This window comes from Rhinoraja longicauda, chromosome 18 (genome assembly GCF_053455715.1).
Source record: "Rhinoraja longicauda isolate Sanriku21f chromosome 18, sRhiLon1.1, whole genome shotgun sequence".
Lineage (NCBI taxonomy): Eukaryota > Metazoa > Chordata > Chondrichthyes > Rajiformes > Arhynchobatidae > Rhinoraja > Rhinoraja longicauda.
This window is the reverse complement of record NC_135970.1, coordinates 17,013,862-17,037,955: the sequence shown is the minus strand read 5'-3', so window position 1 is coordinate 17,037,955 and position 24,094 is coordinate 17,013,862. Positions and strand designations below refer to the sequence as shown.

Sequence of the window (24,094 nt, the reverse complement as noted above, 5' to 3'; positions counted from 1 at the left end):
TGTCCCACTTATTTTGTTGTTCAAATTCAAAGATGACTTGCTTGATAAGGCTTTTAACATTGGAACAAAAGCATCTCTCACATTATAAGAAAGTTACCACTGACGAAGTTTTGTACTTAATCTCTTCTTCCCCTGCTCTGTTCTGTATTGAGATCCAGGATCTAGAGTGCTTGTCTAAAATGACTTTTTAAAATCAAAACCATGAAAGAGAATTTGTCCAGGAGGAACTTTAGTATCTACTCACAATTAAAGAATGACTGTAATAATTACTTACAATGACACAAGGCCATCACATAGCCATCCCATTATCTTTCCCCTTATCCCTTGCACCCCAACCAGAGATGTCCAGTAACTCCACTCCACATCGTTATCCTATACCATACAGTAGACAATTAACCTGGCCGAGCATCTTTGGGATGTGTGTGGGAATAAGAACACCTGGAGGAAACCCATGCAAATACATAGAGAACGTGCAAACTCTGCAGTCAACACTCAAGGTAAGCTCAAACACAGGCCTAAAGTTGAGGCAGCAGCATTAACTGTTGTACCACCATGCCCCATCTCTTTAATATGGCAAATTAATACCCGAGACATTACAATCCCAGCCAACGGATATACTATTCTCTATCTTGAACAAATGTAAACAGTAAATTATAACAACCATAAGGAGAGGCTCAATATAACATGTAAACATAGCACAAAAAGTAAGGAAATTTGTGTTTGGTAGATTATTTCTTTGTTGTAACAATGCTTCTTGGCAATAAATCTTATACCGTTGGAAAGCCTGTTTATTTCCCTTTTAAATGGTGCCACATTTGTAAGGAACATGCATTTGTGGGATGAGCAGCAGAGCTGAGTATATGGGTTGCGCCCATGAAAAATTTGCCAAATCTTCTCTGCCAATGCCAAACAGCTTATTCTGCTGTTGCTATTGACTCTTGTTTTGAGTTTCTGGTACCCCCAGGTGCTGACAATCAGGTGCCTGATTGGCACCATCTGTGAGCATGGGCCTGCTACAGTGGTCAGTAGGTGTCTGCTCCAAGAATCGGCATGCCACGTTTGACTGATTTGGATAGGGCCCGTGCGATAGGGCAACTTCAAGCTGGTGTTCCGCAAAACCAAGTTGCGGCATTATTTGGAGTGAGCCCTAGTACCATCTGCAAAGTGAAGGCCAAGTTCCATATAACGGGGGATGTCAGAGACAGGCCGCGAAGTGGGCTTCCCAAGAAGACGACACCCGAAGAAGACCGTTTCCTCACCCTGTCAGCACTTAGGAACCGTAGGCTGTCTTCTACAGATTTGCAGTCAAGGTTTGCAGGACGATATGGCCGACGGCTCTCTGCCCAGACAATTCGGAACAGACTGCGCGCAGCCGATCTCCCGTCTCATAGGGCTGCCAGGAGGCCTGCCATGACTGCCCTTCACCGTCAGGCCCGTTTGCGCTGGTGTCGGCAACACGTGCACTGGAACCTGAACATGTGGAGGAACGTTATGTTCAGCAATGAGTCCAGATTCTGCCTACGGCAGTTGGATCATAGGGTCAAAGTGTGGAGAAGACGTGGAGAACGCTATGCTGATTGCTGCACCGATAGAGTAACATCTTTTGGTGGAGGCAGTGTGATGGTGTGGGGTGGCATCTCCCTCACTGGAAAAACGAGGCTTGTCATCATTGGAGGCAATCTCAATGCAGAGAGATATCGAGATGAGATTCTGCAACCAGTGGCAATCCCATATCTCCACAGTCTGGGACCGAACTCTATCCTCCAAGGTGACAATGCTCGCCCCCACAGAGCAGGGTTTCTCAGAGACTACCTCCAGAATTTGGGAGTGGAGAGGATGGAATGGCCTGCCAGCAGTCCTGACCTCAACCCCATTGAACACTTGTGGGATCAGCTTGGGCGTGCTGTTCGTGCCAGAGTGACCAACACAACCACGTTGGCTGACTTGCGACAAATGCTGGTTGAAGAATGGGATGCCATCCCACAACAGTGTGTGACCAGGCTGGTGACCAGCATGAGGAGGAGGTGCCAGGCTGTTGTGGCTGTGTATGGTTCTTCCACACGCTACTGAGGCTCCTGTTTATTAAATGAATAAATTGTTAAATTGCCAATATGTCTTGTTTCTTCAGACTTCAATCATCCAATCCACCAAACAACACCGAACAAGAGTCAATGGCAGAATAAGCTGTTTGGCATTGGCAGAGAAGATTTGGCAGATTTTTCATGGGCGCAACCCACATACTCAGCTCTGCTGCTCATCCCACAAATGCATGTTCCTTACAAATGTGGCACCATTTAAAAGGGAAATAAACAGGCTTTCCAACGGTATAAGATTTATTGCCAAGAAGCATTGTTACAACAAAGAAATAATCTACTAAACACAAATTTCCTTACTTTTTGTGCTATGTTTATATATGAAAAACAGAAAATGCTGGAAATTCAGGTCAGACAGCATCTGCAGAGAGATAAGGATTTAAGAGTTAAGTTGATGGCCTTACATCAAAATTTACATTTAAGTATAGTTAAAAAGTTAGAGATAAGCAAGAATATATCCATAAAGGAATGTGAATGGGTATTTTAAATTGATATTAACGGACTGGATGCCCAGCTAAGCTAGCAAAGACAAAGCTGATAGTAAATTGAAATGAGGTACGATATAGAAAACTTGTGCAGTTAATGACAAATGTAAGACAGGTAAACAGGTATTGTCGTGGAAGACAAGAGATTGCAGATGCTGGAGTCTGGAATAAAACTGTAGCGGAATTGGAAATAGATTAATTTTGAGACAGATAATCAGATCGGAACATACTGGTTCAGCACGAGATAATGGACAGCAACAGAATATCAAGTGGAAGTAGATGAGGAAAGAGGGTGAGACAGGATTTTGAAAACGGGGTTGGGATGCATAGAATTCAAGTTGTAAGCATAGAAAAAAAGGAAAGCTATATTTTGCCTTTGATCAGATAGCGAAACCAAGCACATCAACCTTGAGATAAAGGACCAGGGATGCAAAAATTGTGATTAAGTTATAACACAGTAGAGGTTTAAAGACAGATTAAGTTGCATCTTTGGTAAGAGTTTAAGAAATGGGACCAGAAGTAAACAATGAATATGCTCCTTTCAACAGGATCATGGCAAACTATTCTTGGCCTCCACTTTACTACTCAATCTCCATTACCTGGGGATATCTGAAGTCGGGAATTACATGGAATGACAACATTCCGAGGAAACTGCTCACCTCTATCTTAAATGGGACTCTTAATCCTGAGACTATGGCCCCAGTTCTAAATTCACCCACCCAGGCTAATATCTTTACACAATCTACCTATCCCTCCCACCAGAATTTTGTACATCTCTATAAGAACACTCCTCTACTCAAATATTCCAGACTATGGGCCTAAATTGCTCAGGGATCCTCAAAATCTGTTCATCTCAAAACCCAGTAAATCTTAAATTCATATGTCATTGGAGCTGAATTAGGCCATTTGTCCCATTGAGTCTACTCTGCCATTCATTCATGGCTGATCTATCTTTCCCTTTCAACTACATTCTCCTGCCTTCTCCTCATAACCTTTGACAACCTTATGAATCGAGAACATGTCAATCTTCGCTTTAAAAATTCCAAAATGACGGCCTCCAGTCTGTGGCAATGAATTCTACAGATCTACAACCACCCTCTAACTAAAGAAATTCCTCCTTTATCTCCTTTCTAAAGGTACGTCCTTTTATATTGAGGCTGTGCCCTTTGGTTCTGGACTCTACCACTAGTGGAAACATCCTCTCCACATCCCTCTATCAAGGGCTTTCACAATTTGGTAAGTTTCAACTAAGTCCCCCCTCATCCAGCGAGTATAGACCCAGAGCAGTCAAACGCTCATCAAAAGTTAATCCAATCATCCTCTGGATCATTCTTGTATTTCCTCTGGACCCTCTCCAATGCCATCCTCAGATATAGAGGCTCATTTTTTGTCCACTGTCCAAATATAATCATAGCGTTGCAAATAAGAACTCGCTTACGTTCTGCACAATTATAACAATCTTTGTGCTCCAATTTCTTTGCTATAAAGGTCATTATCACGTCTCTCTAATTACTTATTGCATCTGCATGCTAAAAACTTGTACTCATGTAAGAGGGTACCCAGATCTCTCTCATAGACCCCAAATACTGGAGAAACTCAGCAGGGAGAGGCAGCATTTCTGGAAAAAAGGAATAGGTGACGTTTTGGGTCGTTTTCAGACTGGAGAAGGGACCATGTTGATGGATCTGTCCTGCTTGTATTCATTATCCCACCAGCTCCAATTTATGCTGGTCTGGTCACACACCATACTGGCTGCTTTCTCAGTTGGCTTCCGAGCATTTCTCAGGTATCCCGTAGACACCCCAACTTTTTAAAACAAGCAGCCTGTGACATATCAGGAAGCATGGAAGTATTAGTCGACAATTGAAGACTCCTTCTCTTCCCCACCCCAAATGCCAGGTCCCAAGTAATTCCGGGACAAGGGACCCAGAGATGAGACTTTCAGGGACTACAGACGTGGTCTCTTCTTCCAAGTCCAGGCCCAAGTGTCAGGTATTATAAGCATAGGTCTGAGGGCAAAACGGATAGCAACAATGATAGCATTTGCATCTAAAAACCTAAAAGTATAGGTATTTGAGTTACACAATGACCCAAAACATCAGACCCAAATCCTCCACAGATGCTGCCTGACCCATTGAGTTCATCCAACGCTTTGTGTTTTAATCAAGATTCCACCTTCTGCAGTTTCTTAGGCCTCCAATTGGTCTAGAATATTTACCAAGCTAGGTGCATCTTACAAGTTCAATCTCACTAAAGGACAAAACGTAATAATAATCTCACTCCTCCAGCATAAGGTAAAGGCATGAGACCAAGTGACAATTTGTATCTGATATTTAAATTGCCGAGTGCTACTATGACTCGGAAAGGATTGGAAAATGCCATCACCCTGCCGAACAATAAAAGCTACAATATATCCAGATTCTAAATTGTTGTTCACAAACGATGAAAATTATGCCATTGGATCAACCATATCAACAGCAGACCAATCAAAAGACTTCAACTGATATAACATTTGAGTATGAAAGATTAAAACCGTGTGGTTGAATCTTCATAAAGTTTAGACATTAGCTGTACAGGGTAGTGTTACTAAACCTATCACTTAAGGTACAATTTCATATCTTACAATGTTAAGTTGAGAATCCGTTTAAATAATGTTGCCCACATTCAGAAAAATTACAGAGCTGTTTTAGAAAAAGCCTATCTGACAAGCCAATGTATTTTATGGAATCTTGCTAATCTTATTGAGTTTAACCTGTAACCTAACATGCTATTGTGTCGTGGAAAATCAGGCAGCGATGAGACATCAGATAAAGCAAAGGTTGAAAATCCACCGTTCCAGCATCTGCAGTCCAGTAAAATTGGATCAATCATCTCTATTGGCCAAAATGCAAAGCTCACCCACCATCATCCACAGGCATGCCCCATTTCATCAACAACACAACTGACCAGAAGGGGATGAAGAGCGTTATACTTTCAAGCCAAATGGTTGCAGTATCTTTGTCTCTACTTCCTTAGAAGTTTGAGACGGTTTGGTATAACAACAAATACTCTCAAACTTCTACAGTTGTACAGTAGAGAGCATATTGACTGGTTGCATTATAGTCTGGGTCTGGTTTGGCAACTCAAATGCCCAAGAACAAAGATTGCAAAATGTGGTGAACACTATTTAGTCCATCACAGGTACTGACCTCCCAACCATCAAAGGGATCTACCATAGTCGCTGTCTCAAAAAGGCAGCCAGCATCATCAGAGACCCACAGCACCCTGGCCACATTCACATTTCACTCCTGCCATCGGGAAGGTGGTATAGGGGCCTGAAAACTAACGTACAGATTCAGGAGCAGCTTCATCCCTACAACCATTAGACTATAAAACATTACAACTTCCAAATAAGGTCCGAACTACGTAGACTTGGGGACATTGTTTTTGTCTTTGCACTATTAATGTTTTTAGTTATTTTATCTTTCTACCTATCCACTCACTCACCCATTTACTTATCTATATGTAATATAAATAAATATCTATAAATATAGGTAAATAAATAACTTTGGTTGCTGATTATGGTGTTTACGGAGTACTACGTTTACATATCTGCTTTGCTGCTGCAAGCGAGAATTTCATTGTTACGTTTTGGGATAATAAGACAATCTTGACCCTCGTACAGTTTTTGTAACTGGTGAACACCCTTGTCTTTAGGTCAAGGGCAAAAAGAAAACCTGCCAAATATCACTGACTATACATCAAATTGCTGAATTGGTATCCTGCAGAATATGATTGAGAAAGTATTAGGGAAAATAAAGGGCTTGGACAATAGTGAGGCTAGAGATATTGAAAATGCAATGAGGATCTAGCTGCCAAGTGGATATTCAAAGGTCCCACAGACAGGATGCAAGGCAGTTATTTTCCCCCACCCGGAAATGGAGACAGATGTTCTGTAAAGATTATATGTACCTCAGGTCTTCACACTGGATCAAGCTGAATTTTAAATATTTTTGTTTTAGAAAGACTATTCAAGAACATTTGAATAACCATCATTTATGATTGTGGACTTCCTCTAATTAAATTTAAGCATTTAAACATAAAATATCAAACTACATATCATGTAAAAAAAATAACATCCTTATGTTAAAACTAATAATTTTTTGCAGAAATTATTTAAACTTTTAATATGAAAGGGATAGCTTCCACAAAACAGACTGGAAATGAAATATGATACAGCAGCAGCGCTAACTCAAAGCAGACTTACATTACTGTAAAGGCAAACATTGAAAAACTAAAAAAATCCAAAATGGTTCAGCCATAAAACGAGTTCAATTGCAACTAAAGATACAGAGCAAAAGTTAAGCAAAAAGTGATCAGAGAAATAAGGCAGAAAATTCCCTTACCTAGAAACGTACAATTGTTTTACTGAGATATGAATTATACCTAAGCAGGGGAAAATTCAGAACAAAATAGGTCAATATCAATGTCACTGAAATTAAATAATCAGGGCTAGGCATACTCTAATAGGTATCAAAACTTGCCAGATACTGACCTTAAATAGCACAGAAGATATGTTGGGAGAATTAGCTATTACTGAGACCTAATCAGATTAGATACCAATATTAATATCTAGGTCTTCACAAATTGTTCCTCTTAGCATCACAAAGTAATTATTTCAGTGAATGACTCAGTGTTTAGAGTGGAGACACGTTTGTTAGTCCCCTACACTTAGACCTAAAAATTAAAAATACATTCCAGTCTTTGTTTAATAATACAAACAGGTCAAATTCTTGAATATGCCCATGGGATTTACAAATTCAATTTGAAGGGGACAGCGACCCAATGATGAGGTTCCTTATCTAATCTGATAAGAAAATGCACACCCTTTTCTAAGCTCCCAATCACAAATTAGTGAGATTTTTTGGGAATGAGCTATTTCTTCTCACAATACCATATATCCAAATAAATTCACACATATATGTTGACATTTTGTGCAATAACCTGTCTATCGACAATCAGAAAATCACTAGTTCAAAAAAATATTTAGCACTAATGTAAATTGTATTTACAACATTGAGGATAATTCTATTGTTACTCAAGGGTAAACGTTAAATCTCATTTTTGTTGGTACAATTTTCAGTAAGGAAAAGGTAGCTATCTAACTCGACATACCAAACCAGGGGAAAGAATAATTCTGGGAGTACAGTTTGCACAACAGCAATGGTTCAGGAATATCCTACTCTGTACCTTGATTGCCAATTCAATGAAGCAGTTAAGGCGGAAATGGATGAGTAATTGTTCTGGCATCTTAATCATTTTATTGAATATTAACAAAACCACATCAATCAAGTATTACATTCTGATTAAGAAAATGTTAATTCCAAAAAGCTCATCAACTATTCCAAAAAGCCCATCATTAGTTTTGCTCCAGTAAAAGGTGTTTAACATATTGCTAAATAATACTGTGTTCTGATCCTTCTCAGTTACATGCGTGGAGCAGAAGGGTGAAATAATGGTAATGTAACAATGTTGTTTAAAAGGGAAGAATAAGCTTGGTCATTTAAAATGTATTAGTTTAACATCAATGGTCTGGTCGTTGTGCAAAACCAACATAATACTTTAAGATGATGCCAACTATGGAGTGCAACTCTGGGAACTGCAATTTGGAAAGGGTATTCAAGATTTAAGAAAGAATTCAGTTTTGAGGGAATACAAATGTATAGATGAGACTTCTTGCAATGTTCTTTCTGGTTCTTTTATTCATTACTACTAATCTGGGCATATGCTAAAGGACAGTTTAGCCACTGGGAAACTATTTAGTCAATCTGAACTCATGATTTAACCACCTCCAATTCTATTTGTTACAAGAACCTAACTGAAATTTTATTGGCGCAAAATGCAGTTTGCAAAAATTATCATGCAAATTGACCATAGGAAAATTAAAGTATGCAAAAGAACTGAACAAGAGTAAAAAGCAAACCACTTCAGAAGTCCTTCAGATTGATTTGAAAATTGCTTAAGGACAACATTTAACTTTGTTCTCTAATTAGAAGCTTAAACTAACTGAAATTTTAAGTTAATCATCTTAATTGGCGCATTATTATGTAATGAACAAGGGTGGTTTACAGCCACATCAAGCAATAATACTAATTTGAAGTCATTGGTTTAAAATGTTATGGATCGACTTTAGTTTTGTAAGGACTACATAAATTTATGCTGAAACAGGATAAACAGGACCCTTTAACAGCTTAAAAGGATCAATTGAACTCAAAGTTCCTTAATCATTCTGAACCACAGAAAATCTTATTGCAGTTATGGAAATTGAGGACCGCATCAAGCATTGGGGAAGGGAAGCAACGGCTCTTCAAGACTTTGTATTGTTACGGTTAATTTATATAAAATTGAGGAATGACTAATTGCTTCAGAAACTCAAGACAACATATCTAAATACCAAATGATTAAAATTATAAAGGATAATGATTTACCTCATCTTACTAGATGTTGCTATTTGCTTGTTTGGCCACTTTGCCCCCAGAAGTATACATATTATACTAATACATCAGAACACGCCAGCACAAAAACAACAACAAAATTCAAAAGCTGGGAACTTATGATTTGATAATGAATTCTGATATCTTACTAAAATCAACATCAAATTGATTTCAAACAGAAGCGGATGTTGATGTCTGCATTCACTGGAGAAACACTCCAATAATTTTGCAGAAACAAGAAGAACATCCTCATTTAAGGTAACGTGACATTTACAGCTCTGGAATTACAAAACCCAGAAACTCCAAAAAAAATCCATTTGCAAATTTTGAAATTAATGTGATTTGCAAAATTATTTAAGAAATTAGCCCAAATATTTGAATTTTAAAAAGTTTTGGTTATTTATTACTGGGCCTAGCTTATATCCAACTTCCATGGGAAGTGCCATAGAATTTTTAATGCTCTTGGGGTAATTAAGTATGCACTGAATAAATGGTCGCAAACTGTTAATTTGACTCCTACTGTCTTAGAATGATGACCAATGGCAGAAATGAAACAAAGATTTCTAGGTAAATAAGGTTAAGATCTTTTTAGTTAGATTGCACATGAATTCATATATTTTATGAAAACTAGATAAACCGAAGATTAATTGACTAAATATGTGTTTGTTTTATAGGGAACCGCCTTCCATTCTGTATGGTTGCTGAATCTTGAGAAAGTTATTAAGTTTCAAGAACCTGGAACCCGAGGCTGCTAAGTTTAGGCTCAACATGACAACATCAAACAACACCCAGCTTTCTCAGACAACAATTTAATGAGGGAGCAAAGAGGTGATACCTATTAATATATTAATGGCAATTAGAGTCAGTCATACAGCATGGAAACATGCTTTTCAGCCCAATTTTTCCATGCCGACTATGATGCACCATCTACGCTAGTCCCGCTGCCAGCATTTGGTCCAAATCCACCAAACCTTTCCCGTCCATGTATCTGTCCAATTGCCTTTAAAAATGTTGTTATAGAACCTGTCTCAACTACTTCCTCCGGCAGCTCGTTCCATATACCCACCACTCTCTGTATGAAAAAGTTGCCCTCAGGTCCTATCTAATCTTTCCCTTTCACCTTAAACCTATGTCATCTGGTTCTTGATTCTCCTACTTTGGATAAAAGACTCATCTAATTCTATCCAAAAGACCCTATCTAATTCTAAAACAAAATAATTAGAAAAGATTCACAAAACTGCACATTTGAACAATTGCGCTTTTGAGCACCTCTGAAATTCATTAGTTTGAAGAAAATCATGAATCAATATGGCAGGAATTTAAATATTTTGAATTGTAGGAATATATATACAAAGGAGAAAATAGATAAAACTAACAAAGTATGCTAATAACAGGCAAAGCATGAATTGAAATCCTTTAGCTGACTGACCTGCCAAGTACAACCAGCATTCTCGGTTTAGTTTCAGATTTTCAGAATCTGCAGATGCTTGCTATTGTTTCAATTAAAACTAAGACGGTTGCAGGTTAAATTTGAAGCTAATAAAACTCACTTTAGGATCAATCTCAGCATCATCATCTTCATCTCCTTCTTCCTCCTCGTCATCATCCTGTTAAGAGAATGTTTCAGATTATTAAGGTAGCCGAGGCATTAAACAGAATGTCACAAAATCATGTCAAAATGAAGCGGATGAAACAAATCCTTAAAGGATTGCCATAGCCCTACAACAAAAGCCATGGTTACAGAGAGTGCTGGTCAATAACACCTTCTCTTGGAAGCCTATCCTCCCTAGTCAAACCGCATGTCAAAAACCTTGGCGTGATATTTGACTCTACATTAAAGTTTGACAAGCAAGTCAACGCTGTGGTAAAAGCCAGCTTTTTCCAGCTTCGTACCATAGCTAAAATCAAACCATTCCTCCAATTTGACAAAATTGAAAAAATCATTCACGCATTCATTTCCTCCCGCCTAGACTACTGCAACTCCCTATACACTGGGATCAGCCAATCATCCCTGTCCCGCCTACAATTGGTCCAAAACGCCGCAGCGAGACTCCTGACGGGTATTCGTAAAAGGGACCACATCACACCGATTCTGGCCTCTCTCCACTGGCTCCCAGTACAGCACAGAATCAACTTCAAGCTCCTCCGATTCACATACAAAGCCCTAAACGGGCTTGCCCCCCGCCCCCCCCCCCCCCCCCATATCAAAAATCTTCTAACCCACCACTCTATCTCCAGGTCCCTCAGGTTGGCCGATTTGGGGCTACTGACTATCCCGCGGTCTAGGCTTAAGCTCAGGGGTGACCGCACTTTTGTGGTTGCAGCTCCGAGACTGTGGAACAGCATCCCTCTCCCCATCAGAACTGCCCCCTCCATCGACTCCCAAAACCTATTTCTACTCCCTAGCGTTTGAGGCCCTCTGAGGGGGCGCTGTGAACTGTTTATGTATGTGCTGTTATGTTTGTGCACCATTGTATGTTCTTTTCTTAGTACCTGAACTGATGTACAGCACTTTGGTCAACATGGGTTGTTTTTAAATGTGCTATACAAATAAAATTGACTTGACTTCTCCAACCTCCTTCACACATCAACTGGCTCCCCGCAGGGCTGTGTCCTCTCATCCCTGCTCTTCATTCTGTACACTGATGACTGCAGATCCACCCAGCCAAACTGTCATTTGGTCAAGTACACTGATGACACTTCTCCTATCTCTGCTCTCAGGCCCTTCACAGCACCACAGCTCAGCTCTTCATGAGTTCGTGGAGTGGTGCGACAACTCCTGTCTTGAACTAAATGCAAACAAGGCCAAAGAGATGGTAGTGACCTTCTCCGACAAACAGAAGGAACTGGCTGCGGCAGACATCACCACTATTCACGGGAAGCCTGTGGAGATTGTTGAGGAATACAAGTACCTGGGCACAGTCTTCGACAACCTGCTGAAATTTGCCTCCAACACAGAGGGTATCCTCAGGAAATGCCAGCAGTGGCAGTATCTCCTGAGGAAGCTCAACTCCTTTGGGGTCAGCAAGGACATCGTCATAACGTTTTACTACTCCTTCATTGAGAGCGTCATCACGTTCTCCTTCACCTGCTGGTTCCACTCCATCAGCCTTCAGAACAGAAACCGACTGCAGAGCCAAAGTCTGTCCCAAAATTATTGGACTCCCTGTCAGAGCCCTCTCCTCCCTATGCAACCAGCAGATGCTAAGGTCAGCTGGCAGGATTTTACAGGACCCCTCACACGTCCTGTTCTCTGCGTTTGAGTGGCTCCCCTCAGGACACCGGCTTCGCTGCCCAGGCTGTAGGACACAGAGGAGAAGGGCAACCTTTGTCCCCAAGGCTGTTCAGCTCCTCAACTCCCAACCACCCCTGTCCCGCTGCTCACCCTGCTAATCCCCCCCCCCCCCCCCCCAAATAGTTTTTGTACTACTCTACGTGCCTTTGTAAATTGCCCCACGGGGACAAATAAAGTGTTTTTGAACTTTGAATGCAAATGTCTACTTTTTCTTCCTTCCTCCCCACCCTTTAATGCACAGATTTTTGGAATGATTGTAGCAGCATTATCAGGTTCTTCACCTCGATGAAAGTCAACTTGTCATTCTCGATATATCTTCCTCAAAGAAAATGTTCCTTATTTTCAGCAAGATTTTCCCATCACATCCCATTCTATAAAAATTACTGCAATTTGTCAATATTTTCCAGTTTCAACTCCCAATCAAATGCCTTCAAGTTCCTATATACTAAACCTGCTAGATCAGAATCTGGTTGATGTGAGCATGACATAGCTGGAGTACATTTTGTGCATATTTGGCATGAGTTTTAAAATAGTCATCAGAGGTGAGTAGTTTTGACTGGCCAGATTAAGGTTTGGAAATAATTTTATATCTCAGCAAATATCTACACTGGATATCTCTTACTCAAATATCTGATGCCTTCCCAAATAACACATTTGTTACATGTTATTCTCCTTTCACACCACTGTTTAGGCGCTGCAAATACTCTCTGAAAATTTCCAAGTGCCTTGCTATCATGTCCTTAATTTTACCAAGGTCAGTAACAACACACGAGATGACAGTTACACAAAATGCAAATGTGTATTGTGCCTGTCACCACTAAACTGCTTATATAGTGGCAGGAGAATTTGTCAGATCCACTGACACTATCTTACAGGTAAAAAAATCTATAATTTACATTGCTTCTCGTCAAATGAAGTTAACTTCATATCAGACCAATGCTCGTAAACAGAAGACTTATGGAAGCATTGGTCCAGTTAACCCAATACTATAATAAAATCAAGATAATTCTAATACTTATTTATAAGAGGGCAAAGTAAAGGAAGCCATAACATTTTTAAGATAAACTGAAGCTTAAAAATAAGATTGGTTGATATGCTAAAGAAAATAAAGTCGCTGTATAGTTACCTCCTCTTCACCTTCTTCTCCTTCCTCCACCTCATACTGAAAAATAAACATTTCTCATGAAACTGAGGTTCATCAAATAGGTCATGTGCTTTCAGAGGTATAATTTTGAAACTCTACAAACATTCTTTAATATAAATTCCAAATAAGTGACCTGTGCTTCCCACATAATAAAGCTGCTTGTTAGGATAATCAATATGAAGAAATTAATTTCTCTGCACTTTAAAACTGACGCTGGAAAATTTGTTTCTAAAAAAAATAATTTGATAAACTAAAAGTGTATTCAAATACTGGATGATTATATTCATATTCAACAAGCTAATGAAACCTATCGTTGAACTAAAGGGCGGAATTGATGTGTGTGGCTGATGTGTGGCTGGCAGCTACAGTTCTGTTGGTCTCAAACTAAATAAACAACTGTTCTGGATTGATGAGATTAATAAAATTATTAACAGCAATACAAAGGGTGCAAGATACCAATAATCGACTCTTCAAGGCATAATATTCCATATAATACTATCATATTATTGAATTACTGGTGCAGAAAATAACAATTTGATATCAAATTTAATATAAACAGCACACAAAAGAAAACCATTTAACCTTTAAGCTGTGATATAGGTAGCAGCAAACTACAAATGCCCTTTAACAGAGAGCAGATTCAGAACTATATATTTCCTGAAGCATCTAACAAATTTAGAAGTTATATGTAAATAAAAATAAAACAGGGCTGAATTGAAAAGAACAAGGTAACATTTTCAATTGACATGCCCTGGCCAAACATATCTCCGCTTACACTTGGATGAATTAGCTCCAATGAATCGACTACCAAAGCTCTTCTGCTTCAGATTCTCCTTGTTCACATCTGCCAGCATTCATTCCGGCTCTGCCTTACATAAGTATTAGTGTCACAGAGGTATGCACAATGGAAACAGGCACTTCAGTCCAACTTGTCTGCGGATTAAGTTGCCTAACACCTGCCTGTACCCAGCGTATGTCTGTCAAAACCATTCCTATTCATCTACCTGCCTAATTGTCTTTTATAATCGTACCCGCCTCTATCATTTTCTCTGGCAGCTCAGCTTCACTGGGGAAAATTTGCTGTAGTGTAAAACCTCTATTGCACCCATTTTCAATTTTTAATGCAATGCCAACGAGTAAAAAATATTCTTTGGTATTTTCTGACCACACGGAGAAATTTGGGTGCTTCATGCTCTTCTACAAGTGGGAAGGACCATTGGTATAAGGAATTAAAATGCAATGAGAAAAACACCTGCCTGTTGGATTGCAAACATGAAATGACAAGTGTGGCAGAGATTTTTTGCATAATTGTAATTAAACTGATTAAAACTGAATAAATTGTGTTACATTGGGCACAGAAGATCAAACAAATGTTAACTCTGCACTGAAATTAATAATAAAGTCTTGGATATCAAACATTAACTGTTTCTCTTTCTACAAATGTTGACTTACCTGTTGAGTCTTTCTATCTATCTTTATTTTTAGAATGGAAATTAATGGTTAGATTGTTTACTTGTGATCTTAATCGAGACACAAAAGCATTTCAACATTCTGCAAACCAGAAAGGAGCTAACTTAATCTCATGTCCCTCAAATGAAGAAAAAACATTAGTGGACAGATTCAATTACATTTGCAAGTCAGGAGCAGATGAAACTCTGGAATATATCCATGATCACATAACTCTTTTTATAATCCCCTGAACATTTCTTGGATAAATTAGCAGGTACCCTTTCAATTTTGTCTTTTTTTACAGCACATACCTTAACTATTGCTTAAACTTCCCATTTCCAAAAGCCTCATTCATAAGGATGTGCATCCATCCAGACTCTTTTTCAGAGTTTTATTATATTACTAGACGACCCGTGGACCCATTGCGTCCAAACCTCTCCTGCATTGGTCTAGCACCCTCCCCTCTCCCACTCCAAAAGCGCACAGCAAGATCCCAGGGTATATCCGAGGTTGTGGCTGCCGGGAAGTCTCCCCCCGGGGCCGGTGGCGAAGCCACTCACCCTGGCTCCGGGCGGCCACAGCAGGAGAGTGGCCGCAAAGTGCTGCCCCATGTTCATCCTGCCGACGGCCATCTTCTTTGGCCCTCTCTCTGCCGCCGCTCTGCACCGCGGGAGGAAAGTCAGGTGCAGACCCATTGGGTCCCGTTGGCCCCGGGCGGCCAGTAGCAGGAGAGCTACCCCATGCTTGTCCTGCCGGCGACCATCTTCTTCTCTCTGCCGCCGCGCTGCACCACGGGAGGAAGGTCAGGCACGGGGCACGCCGAGACGGGCACCGGTCCTCCCGGCGCTGTTGCGCCTGCGGAGCTGCCGGGCCCGGTAACCCTCCCCGTTGTGACGCCATATTAGATCAAAATGGCAATCTCATATATGACCCGCTGGGTTCCCATTGTGACACTGAACACGGAAGTATTAGATCAAAATGGAGATCTCATCCTGTATATATATTTTCCCGAAATACAGCAAAACCGGTACATGGAAGCACAACAATTTGAACGAAACATGATACTGCACACCACAGGCGAATACTTCCCTTAAGCCTTGCAGGTGACATTAAAGTAGGTGGTATTGTAGACAGTGAAGGTGGTGATCAAACATTACAGCAGGATTTTGATCAGCTGGGCAACAGGACTGAGAAATGGCAAATTAAGTTTAATGCAGATAAGTGTGAGCTGTTGCATTTAGGGAAGTCAAACTAGGGCAGGACCGTCAGAATGTTAGAGCCCTGGATAGCGTTGTAGAGCAGAGAGATCTAGGGGTACAGGTGCATAGTTCACTGATAGTGGTGTCACAGACAGATAGGGTGGTAAAGTCTTTTGGTGCATCAGCCATCATCAGTCAGGGTAATGAATGTAGTAGATTCAAAATGCTGGAGTAACTCAGCAGGTCAGGTAGCATCTCTGGAGAAAAATTGTTGATGTTTTGGGTTTGAACCCTTGTTCTGACAAAAAAAGTTACTCCAGCATTTTGTGTCCATCTACGGTATAAAGTGCTGCAGGAAATCTGCAGTTCCTTCCTACACAATGAATATAGAAGTTGGGATGTGATGTCACAGTTGTACAAGACGTTGGTGAGGCTGCATTTGAAGTATTGTGTTCAGTTTTGATCACCCTGCTATAGGAAGGATGTCATTAAGCTGGAAAGAGTGCAGAGAAGATTTACAAGGATGCTGCCAGGACTTGAGGGCCTGAGCTATAGGGAAATATTGGGCAGAATAAGACTTTTTGGAGCACAGGAGATTTAAAGTATGATCTTATAGAGGTGATTAATAACATGAGGGGAATTCATATGGTGAATGGTCTTTTACCCAGGGTAGGGGAACCAAGACCCAGTAGATATAGCTTTAAAATGAGGTGCAAGATTTAATAAAACCCGAGGGGCAAATTTTTCACTGAGGGTGATAGGCATATGGAGCAAGCTGCTAGAGGAGGTAGTTGAGGCAGGTACTCAGACCTCCCAACATTTACTAATTCATAATTATGATGTCCAAAATTCATAATTTTACATCAAAATTCATAATGTGGCACGTAATGCAACTTTTCAGCAACAAAAAAAAAGGATGCACGCCAAATGCGCATACGCGTTGCGCTACATTCATGTGTGAAAAACAACTTATTTCCAACAGTCTGTAGTTCTTGGACTACATGTACAAATGTCAGGCCTATCATGAGTATATTCTGCTATTTATAGAAAGGTTATTGAACAGAGATACTTTTTGCAACACAAAGAAAAAATTGTTTTGTTTTGTTTTTTCTATTTTGCTTTTTCCTTACACATTCCAATTCTCTTGGTATTGAATAAAAGAACAATGGTCATAAAATGTATGACTAAGTTATGAAGGAGTTGATATATGCGACTCGACTAAGCATACGGAAGGATTTCATAGCGCGAGTCTGTGACCGTGCTAACAAGGATAGTGATACAACGCATCGATATTGACCATCCGAAAACAGTCGGTAATTTTGATCATTCCTATACCATCTGGCACAGCGTTTCTCAGCTTTTTTACCCTTGCGGAACCCTTGAAATAATTTTCACGTCTCGGGGAACCCCTACATAAAAAATTGTCACATGCAACTCCTGTCCACTGACCACTAAAGGCTGTTTCACACTGGCGCCATATAGATGTCGCTAAATGTATTCCCTATGATTATTATACTTTTCAGGCATGTGAGCGAGGTAAGAGAGGAAAAGAGCCGAGCGCTTGCAGTGGGGGTCAAAAAAAGGATTTTTTGGGGAAATTTACACACAAAATTACCAGTTTCAAGCCTCTTAGTGCATTTCAAAGTAAAAACGGACATTACAAAATAATGTGAATATGTTACTGTATACTAATAACATTTTTACTATTTTAATTAATTTAGTTATATAATCTTGCATTTAAATTTAATATCTACTCATTACAGTTCCACCACTGATTTTCTGGTACTCTTGGTTCCAGAGCTTTGCTGGTTTATCCAGCCAGCCAAGGAAATCGGCTTTGGGGATAGATGTGCTGGCTCCAGCTGGGCTGGAGTTCCAGAGCCCCGGCCGCAGGTTGCAAATTCAACCCACCGATCGGCCATAGAAGTCTCGATGAGGTCGAGATTGGCTGCCTTGCCCAGCCGAGATGCCACATTTTCGGGGAGACTTCCAGGGCGGGGGGGATTTCTCACGGAACCCCTCGCGGCCGAATTGACAACTTGCAATTATCGACTGTTGTGCGGAAAAATGTGAGGTGAAATTGGAATGGCGGGAATGAAATAAGAAAGCAGAAACTTTCTGTCAAATTCGGAAGAGTTGGGAGGGATGGGTACTATAACAACATTTAAAAGACACTTGGACAGGTACATGGATAGGAAATGGGCCTAGCTTAGATGGGGCATCTTGCTTAGCATAAACAAGTTGGACCAAAGGGCCCAATTCCACGCTTTATGACTATGACTTGGCTAGAACATATAGCACATGAAAAAGCCTCACAGTTGACAATGTCTGTGCAGAACACGATGACAAGATAAATTGCATATGATCCTGCATATCTGCCTGCATATGAAACACATTCCTCGCTGAACCTCCCCTTTCATATCAATGTACCCAACTAAAATCCTCTTAAGTCACCATCATATCTGCACTCAACACCACTCGTCAGTCACCCTTGTAAAAAATATGCCCTGCACAATTCCTTTAAACATTTCCCCTCCAACTTTAAAGCTATCACTTCTAGTTTTTGACATTTCCACCGTGAGAAAAAGGTTTCAACTATCTACCATATCTATGCCTCTCATAAATTTTATATACTTCCATCGTCTTCACTCAACCTCTAGTTAACCTGATCTATGCCTTCTCTAAAGCCTCCAAATCCCTCCTAAACAAATAATTAAAACTCCCATCTATGATGCTCAGATCATCCCAGATGATCCAGAATGTGTCCAACTTGAGATCCAGTGTCATGACACTGTTAGTCAGAAGCTGCAGCTGGGCACATCCTACTGCTGTAGTTACCAGGGACACTGGAAGTTTCCCTGATATCCTACATCCTGTAGGAACAGCATATCACTGTCATCCCAACTTCACTAAGTCAGAAGAGTAAAGTTATAAGACTTTAACTTTCCTTACCTATAACGCTGCTCCACCTCACAAGACAAAGCTAAAATCAGCATTTACTACTCAAAGATTGCACTCAGAATCTCACAGCCATTCTCACAATGGCCTCTTCACTAAACTGGACTCCTTTTTATTTGGAAACTAACAACCCCATTCCTAATGGCTGTTTTTAAAATCTTCAGTGCTTCTCTTCTCCGCAGTTTCTTGGGGAACTAACATTCTTCTTTGTTCTATTGTCGTTTAATATTGTGACTAAGCATTTAAACCATCAAAACAAGTACAAAGTATTTCGTGCTTTACAACAATAAGTGAAACACCCTCACAACCCTTTACCATCAGTGGCAGAGGTTGCAGCATTATATCCTCTGGATTCTAACTTAAATTGGTGCTTGATGGTCAACACTGAGGACCGGTTGCAGTGCTGTATGACTCTAACATTAATCTAGACATTCTCCAAGTATTAAGGAGATTTGTCAGTCTTTTTTAATCCAAACACATCCTAGTCCATTTAGATTCTTCGAACTGGTTTGCCCCCTTATAATCACTTAATTATTTTAATGAGGACTGACCTCTGATTGATTAGTTTGCAAATTTATGGATGCTTGACCTCTCGCCACACAAATACTTTAGTTAGTTTCAAATCTTTTCAAAGTTTCAAATCCTATGTCACCTCCTCAGGGTTCAATTTATTCATTCTAACTGCACATATTGTCATTAATAAAACAGTCTTTGGCTTTGACTCCATTTACTCTCCCAATACCTTCAAAAAATAGCCAACATAATCAACAACATGTCCCATCCCAGTCATTCCTCCTTTTCCCCCACTCCCGTCGTACAGAAGATACAGAAGCTTGAAAGTGGGTACCACCAAACTCAGGAACAGAATCTTCCCCACTGTCAACAGGCAGTCCCACCATAAGCTAGGGTACTGTCAGATTCACCTCTACCCATAGCCGACACTGGATTATGTTTATGGAACTAATGTGCAATAATGCTGAGAACTATATTCTGCACTCTGTATCTTCCACTTTGCTCTACTTATTGTACCCGAGTTGTATTTATGTGTAGTATTATCTGATCCGATTGGAAAGCATGGAAAATAAAGCTTTTCATTGAACCTCGGTCGGTACATGTGACATTAATAAACCCAATTCTAAAACCTAATAGAACCAAAATGTTTCAATTGATTTATCTTTTTTCAACCCTTTTAAGAGAAACAGAATCTTTGCATTATTTTATCACCAAAAGGATTGCAAATTCATGAACATTTCAAGTGTAAGTATCTTAGGTCCTATGCAACCTTAGTTTCTCTTCAATCGAATTCAAGGTTCGATGATTGGACTATTTCATGTCTTAAAGTTTCTGTTAAAATTACATATTAGAAGTATACTCACATCTTCATCATCATCTATAGCTTCTCCAGTGAAATATAGAACTGCTCGAGGAACTATCCGCTCACGGAAAAAATGCCCAATTTCAAAATCTGTGGCTAAATTAAATTCTGAATCTTCATCCTAGGAAAACAAAACCCTGTTAGTAGCTACCCTTGATAAATATGTGGTGCAATATGTAATAATTAATTTGCACCAATATTAATATTATGATTCAGGTAAGTTCTTTATAGGAGAATCAAAAAGGATATGTTTGTATACAAAGTTAGCAACTATTAATAAGACAGATGGGAATATTAGTTTAATCATTTAATCTTGCCAACTGAGATAATTTCCAAGGTCCTAGAATGCATTATGTTTAATAACGATAGATATTATTTGCACAGAAACAATAAATTCTCATAAAACTACGCTAAGAATAAAATAAAATTTGATAAAGTATGTAATTTCCATTAAAAGTAGTGCGGAACATTGGATTGTTAATAGAAATCTAGAAAGACAATTTGATTCTTAACAATACTGTCATTCTGGTCTCAGTGGCGCTGTTATAAGACCTTGGAGAAAGGCTGATAAAATGTTTAACCACAGTACGTTCACTATTCCATTTCATAAATGTATCTATAAGCTTTGATTGCTGCTTGCAGGCAGGAAGTTTAAAAAAAACTATATCTGGGCATCAATCACAAGGCAAGCATTTGTTGCCCATCCTTAACCCTTGAGAAAAAGGTTGCTACTCAGTGCTTGCCAGAACCGATTACACAGGGTCCATCTGAACCACAGAAGACTACAAGAAATAACGATCACACGGAGCAAATACATTTGAAATGTAATTGTAATCAGACTATTAATTCTTTTCTCATCACGAACTCCAAGAAAACTTACCATTTCTGCCTCGCCATGTCCAGAAACTGAAAAAAAAGGATTAAAAAGTGTCAGTTTGCTCTTTGCATTGGGCAAATTGCTTGGGGTTGAGGAAGATGTGTTCCAAGGAATGCCGCATAAATTTTTTTTTTATAAATACAATTAAAAACATCTGACAGTGGTCATGTGACCTGATGAAACCAGCATGCCAGGGCTGGAATAATCCTCAAACACCTCATCACCAATCAATTTCCAACTCATTCAATTACCCCATTCTCCTTTTCAATTGCACACACCCCCCCCCAAACAACAATTTTTTTTGCATTTTACAGAGAAAATGCGAACAATTAAACAAATGTTTGGACAACCAGATTTGTAAACCCGTGCAAATGAAGCATTTTCTATCATATACCAAAATTACATTGCATGAATAAATGGTCCAAAATGTAAAACCATTTAATTCAGGACATTAAAAACCTCAAAATAGAAAAGTAATTCTAGCACAAAAGTACCCCAACACTCGACAGCACAGCCCACCAATACTAGAGTGAGGAAATACAATACAGCATCATTAACCAATTTAGCCTTCCAGAGTAACAGATCATTTTAAAAGATTAAAAATATATATTTTACCTAATTTGTGCAGAATACATTAACTGCTCATATCTACCCAAATGTGATAGAAATGCACACCCAATCATCAGGCAACGATTCAAAAGTGCACATAATTATGAACACATTTTTAAATTTATACTGCGTGCAGCTTTACCAATAGTGGATCACACTACATGCAGCTAGATCACATCTGCATATTCCCATTTTAAAAAATCCACGTTGCGTTTTTATAGGCCAGCAATTACTAATGAATGATGATTTTTTTAAAATCTCTGTTATAATGCGTGTTTTCAGAACTCAAATTGCATATAACATGATTGATGCATTAAGGAACATCATTTGTACGATGCAGACTGAACTGCTTATAGCATGCAAGATTTCTATCAGGAGCTAGAGGACCACTGAAAAGTTACTTTGGAAATTGACAAGCAGGAAAATAGCTGTCTTGGAAAAAAAAGTCACAGGAAAATAAATTGTTTCCATATAACCTCACCGAATTAATCAGACACCAATGCCTCTTGTTTAGGAAGGAATTGCAGATGCTGGTTTAAACCGTAGACACAAAAAGCTGGAGTAACTCAGCGAGACGGGTCTCGACCCGAAACGTCACCCATTCCTTCTCACCAATGTCTCTTAACAGTTCACCGGGGAGGCCATTGGAATTGATGAGCAATTGCTTCTATTAATACGTGCAATTAACTCAACTAAATAATTTGTCATTTAGCTAGCAGTAATAAAAATAAACTTGTAGATGTTAATAAGACCTCTATTTTTGAAAATCCTGTGGGAGAAAACTTTGTTACCGAGTCTGAAACACTCTAGCTCCTAACTCCTTTCTCCAGTGGCAAAATTGTTTATACAATGCAATTTTTACAACTGCAGTTTCCTGGGAATGCATCTATGGCCGTATAGCAGAACTAACTGTACTTAAGAAAGGTGCAGATTTCACTGCCTGCACAATCAGCAGTCTGATACTTAGCCCAAAAGTTTTTACATTTGAACGTTGTGTAAAAATAATATTTAATGCAAATAGAAATTGAGGAACCTTACACAATGCCTCAGTTATATCTGGGTTTAGTATTCAAACTGAGGACGCAATCGCAATCTCAACCCGAAACGTCACCCATTCCTTCTCTCCAGAGATGCTGCCTGTCCCACTGAGTTACTCCAGCTTTTTGTGTCCATCTTCGGTTTAAACCAGGATCTGCATTTCTTTCTTAAACACAATCTCTTAAGATTTTTTTGAAACTACATTCATTTTGATTCATTCAAATACATCAAGATGACTGCCCAGGATTTGAACAATGCTTTGAATGTACGAGCGTATATGATTTTTGATGCTTCAAGTTTTAGCTTCTGTATAATGAGTTCATGCTATGCAGCTTTTAAAATACAAACCAGGATTTCCTTTTAGAAACAATAGTGAAACTGATTAATCCAATCTGCTTTAATACATTCTTTAATCTGAATCCATTCATTAATGATTAACCTCAGGACTGAAGATGCTAAATGCCTGCTCCAGCTGACATGTCATGATTAACACGGTTAGCACCAAGCCAACGTCTGCTACTTCCTGATAGTTGACAATTTTTATCAGTGTTATAATTAGAGGTATGTTAAACATCCACACCCTTGTTAACTATTTCTCAATGCATTTTATGAACCGATTGCATTCCTTTCTATCAGTTCAGTGGAAGGCTTGGCTGATCAAATTCCAATTATACCTCTAGCATTTCTCCTTGTTGCCAGGAGAATGCCTTATTCATTCTTAAGCTCTAACATTCTTCAATGGGTGTGAAACCTAACAAGACCAGAGCACACGTGTTATTAAGGAGGGCTCATTAAATGTGTAAACTGCCAGTTTAAAGAAAATGGATTATCTTATTTGGTGAATAATAGACACTTGTTTGCCTTTAATCGTTTTGTGGGAACAGACATTATTTGTTTGATCAGGAAGCAACTGCTTCCCTTTTAAGTAACGTCACCAATTTCTATCCTGCACTCAAATTCACGTGGACCATCCCCTTTCTTGATCTTAGTCTCCATCACGAGATTAGACTATTGACTGATGTCCATTACAAACCCACTGACTCCAACTATCTCAACTACACTTCTTCCCACTCTGCTTCCTGCAAAGACTCTATCTCCT

General features: G+C 39.4%; 1 protein-coding gene across 2 annotated transcripts in view; it reads right to left on the bottom strand.

Moving 5' to 3' along the window:
• nap1l4b (nucleosome assembly protein 1-like 4b) overlaps positions 1 to 24,094 on the bottom strand; it is an 80,381-nt gene that overhangs the window by 1,287 nt on the left and 55,000 nt on the right. The window contains exons 11-15 of one of the 2 annotated variants that reach the window (XM_078415173.1): positions 21,352 to 21,377; positions 20,473 to 20,592; positions 13,473 to 13,508; positions 10,602 to 10,658; positions 6,964 to 7,003 (exon numbers count right to left, since the gene is read on the bottom strand). In XM_078415173.1, coding sequence (XP_078271299.1) covers positions 6,998 to 7,003; positions 10,602 to 10,658; positions 13,473 to 13,508; positions 20,473 to 20,592; positions 21,352 to 21,377 — 245 coding nt within the window. In that variant the 3' untranslated portion in view covers positions 6,964 to 6,997. The remainder of the gene's footprint in view (positions 1 to 6,963; positions 7,004 to 10,601; positions 10,659 to 13,472; positions 13,509 to 20,472; positions 20,593 to 21,351; positions 21,378 to 24,094) is intronic. The other variant, XM_078415172.1, reaches the window with a different exon arrangement.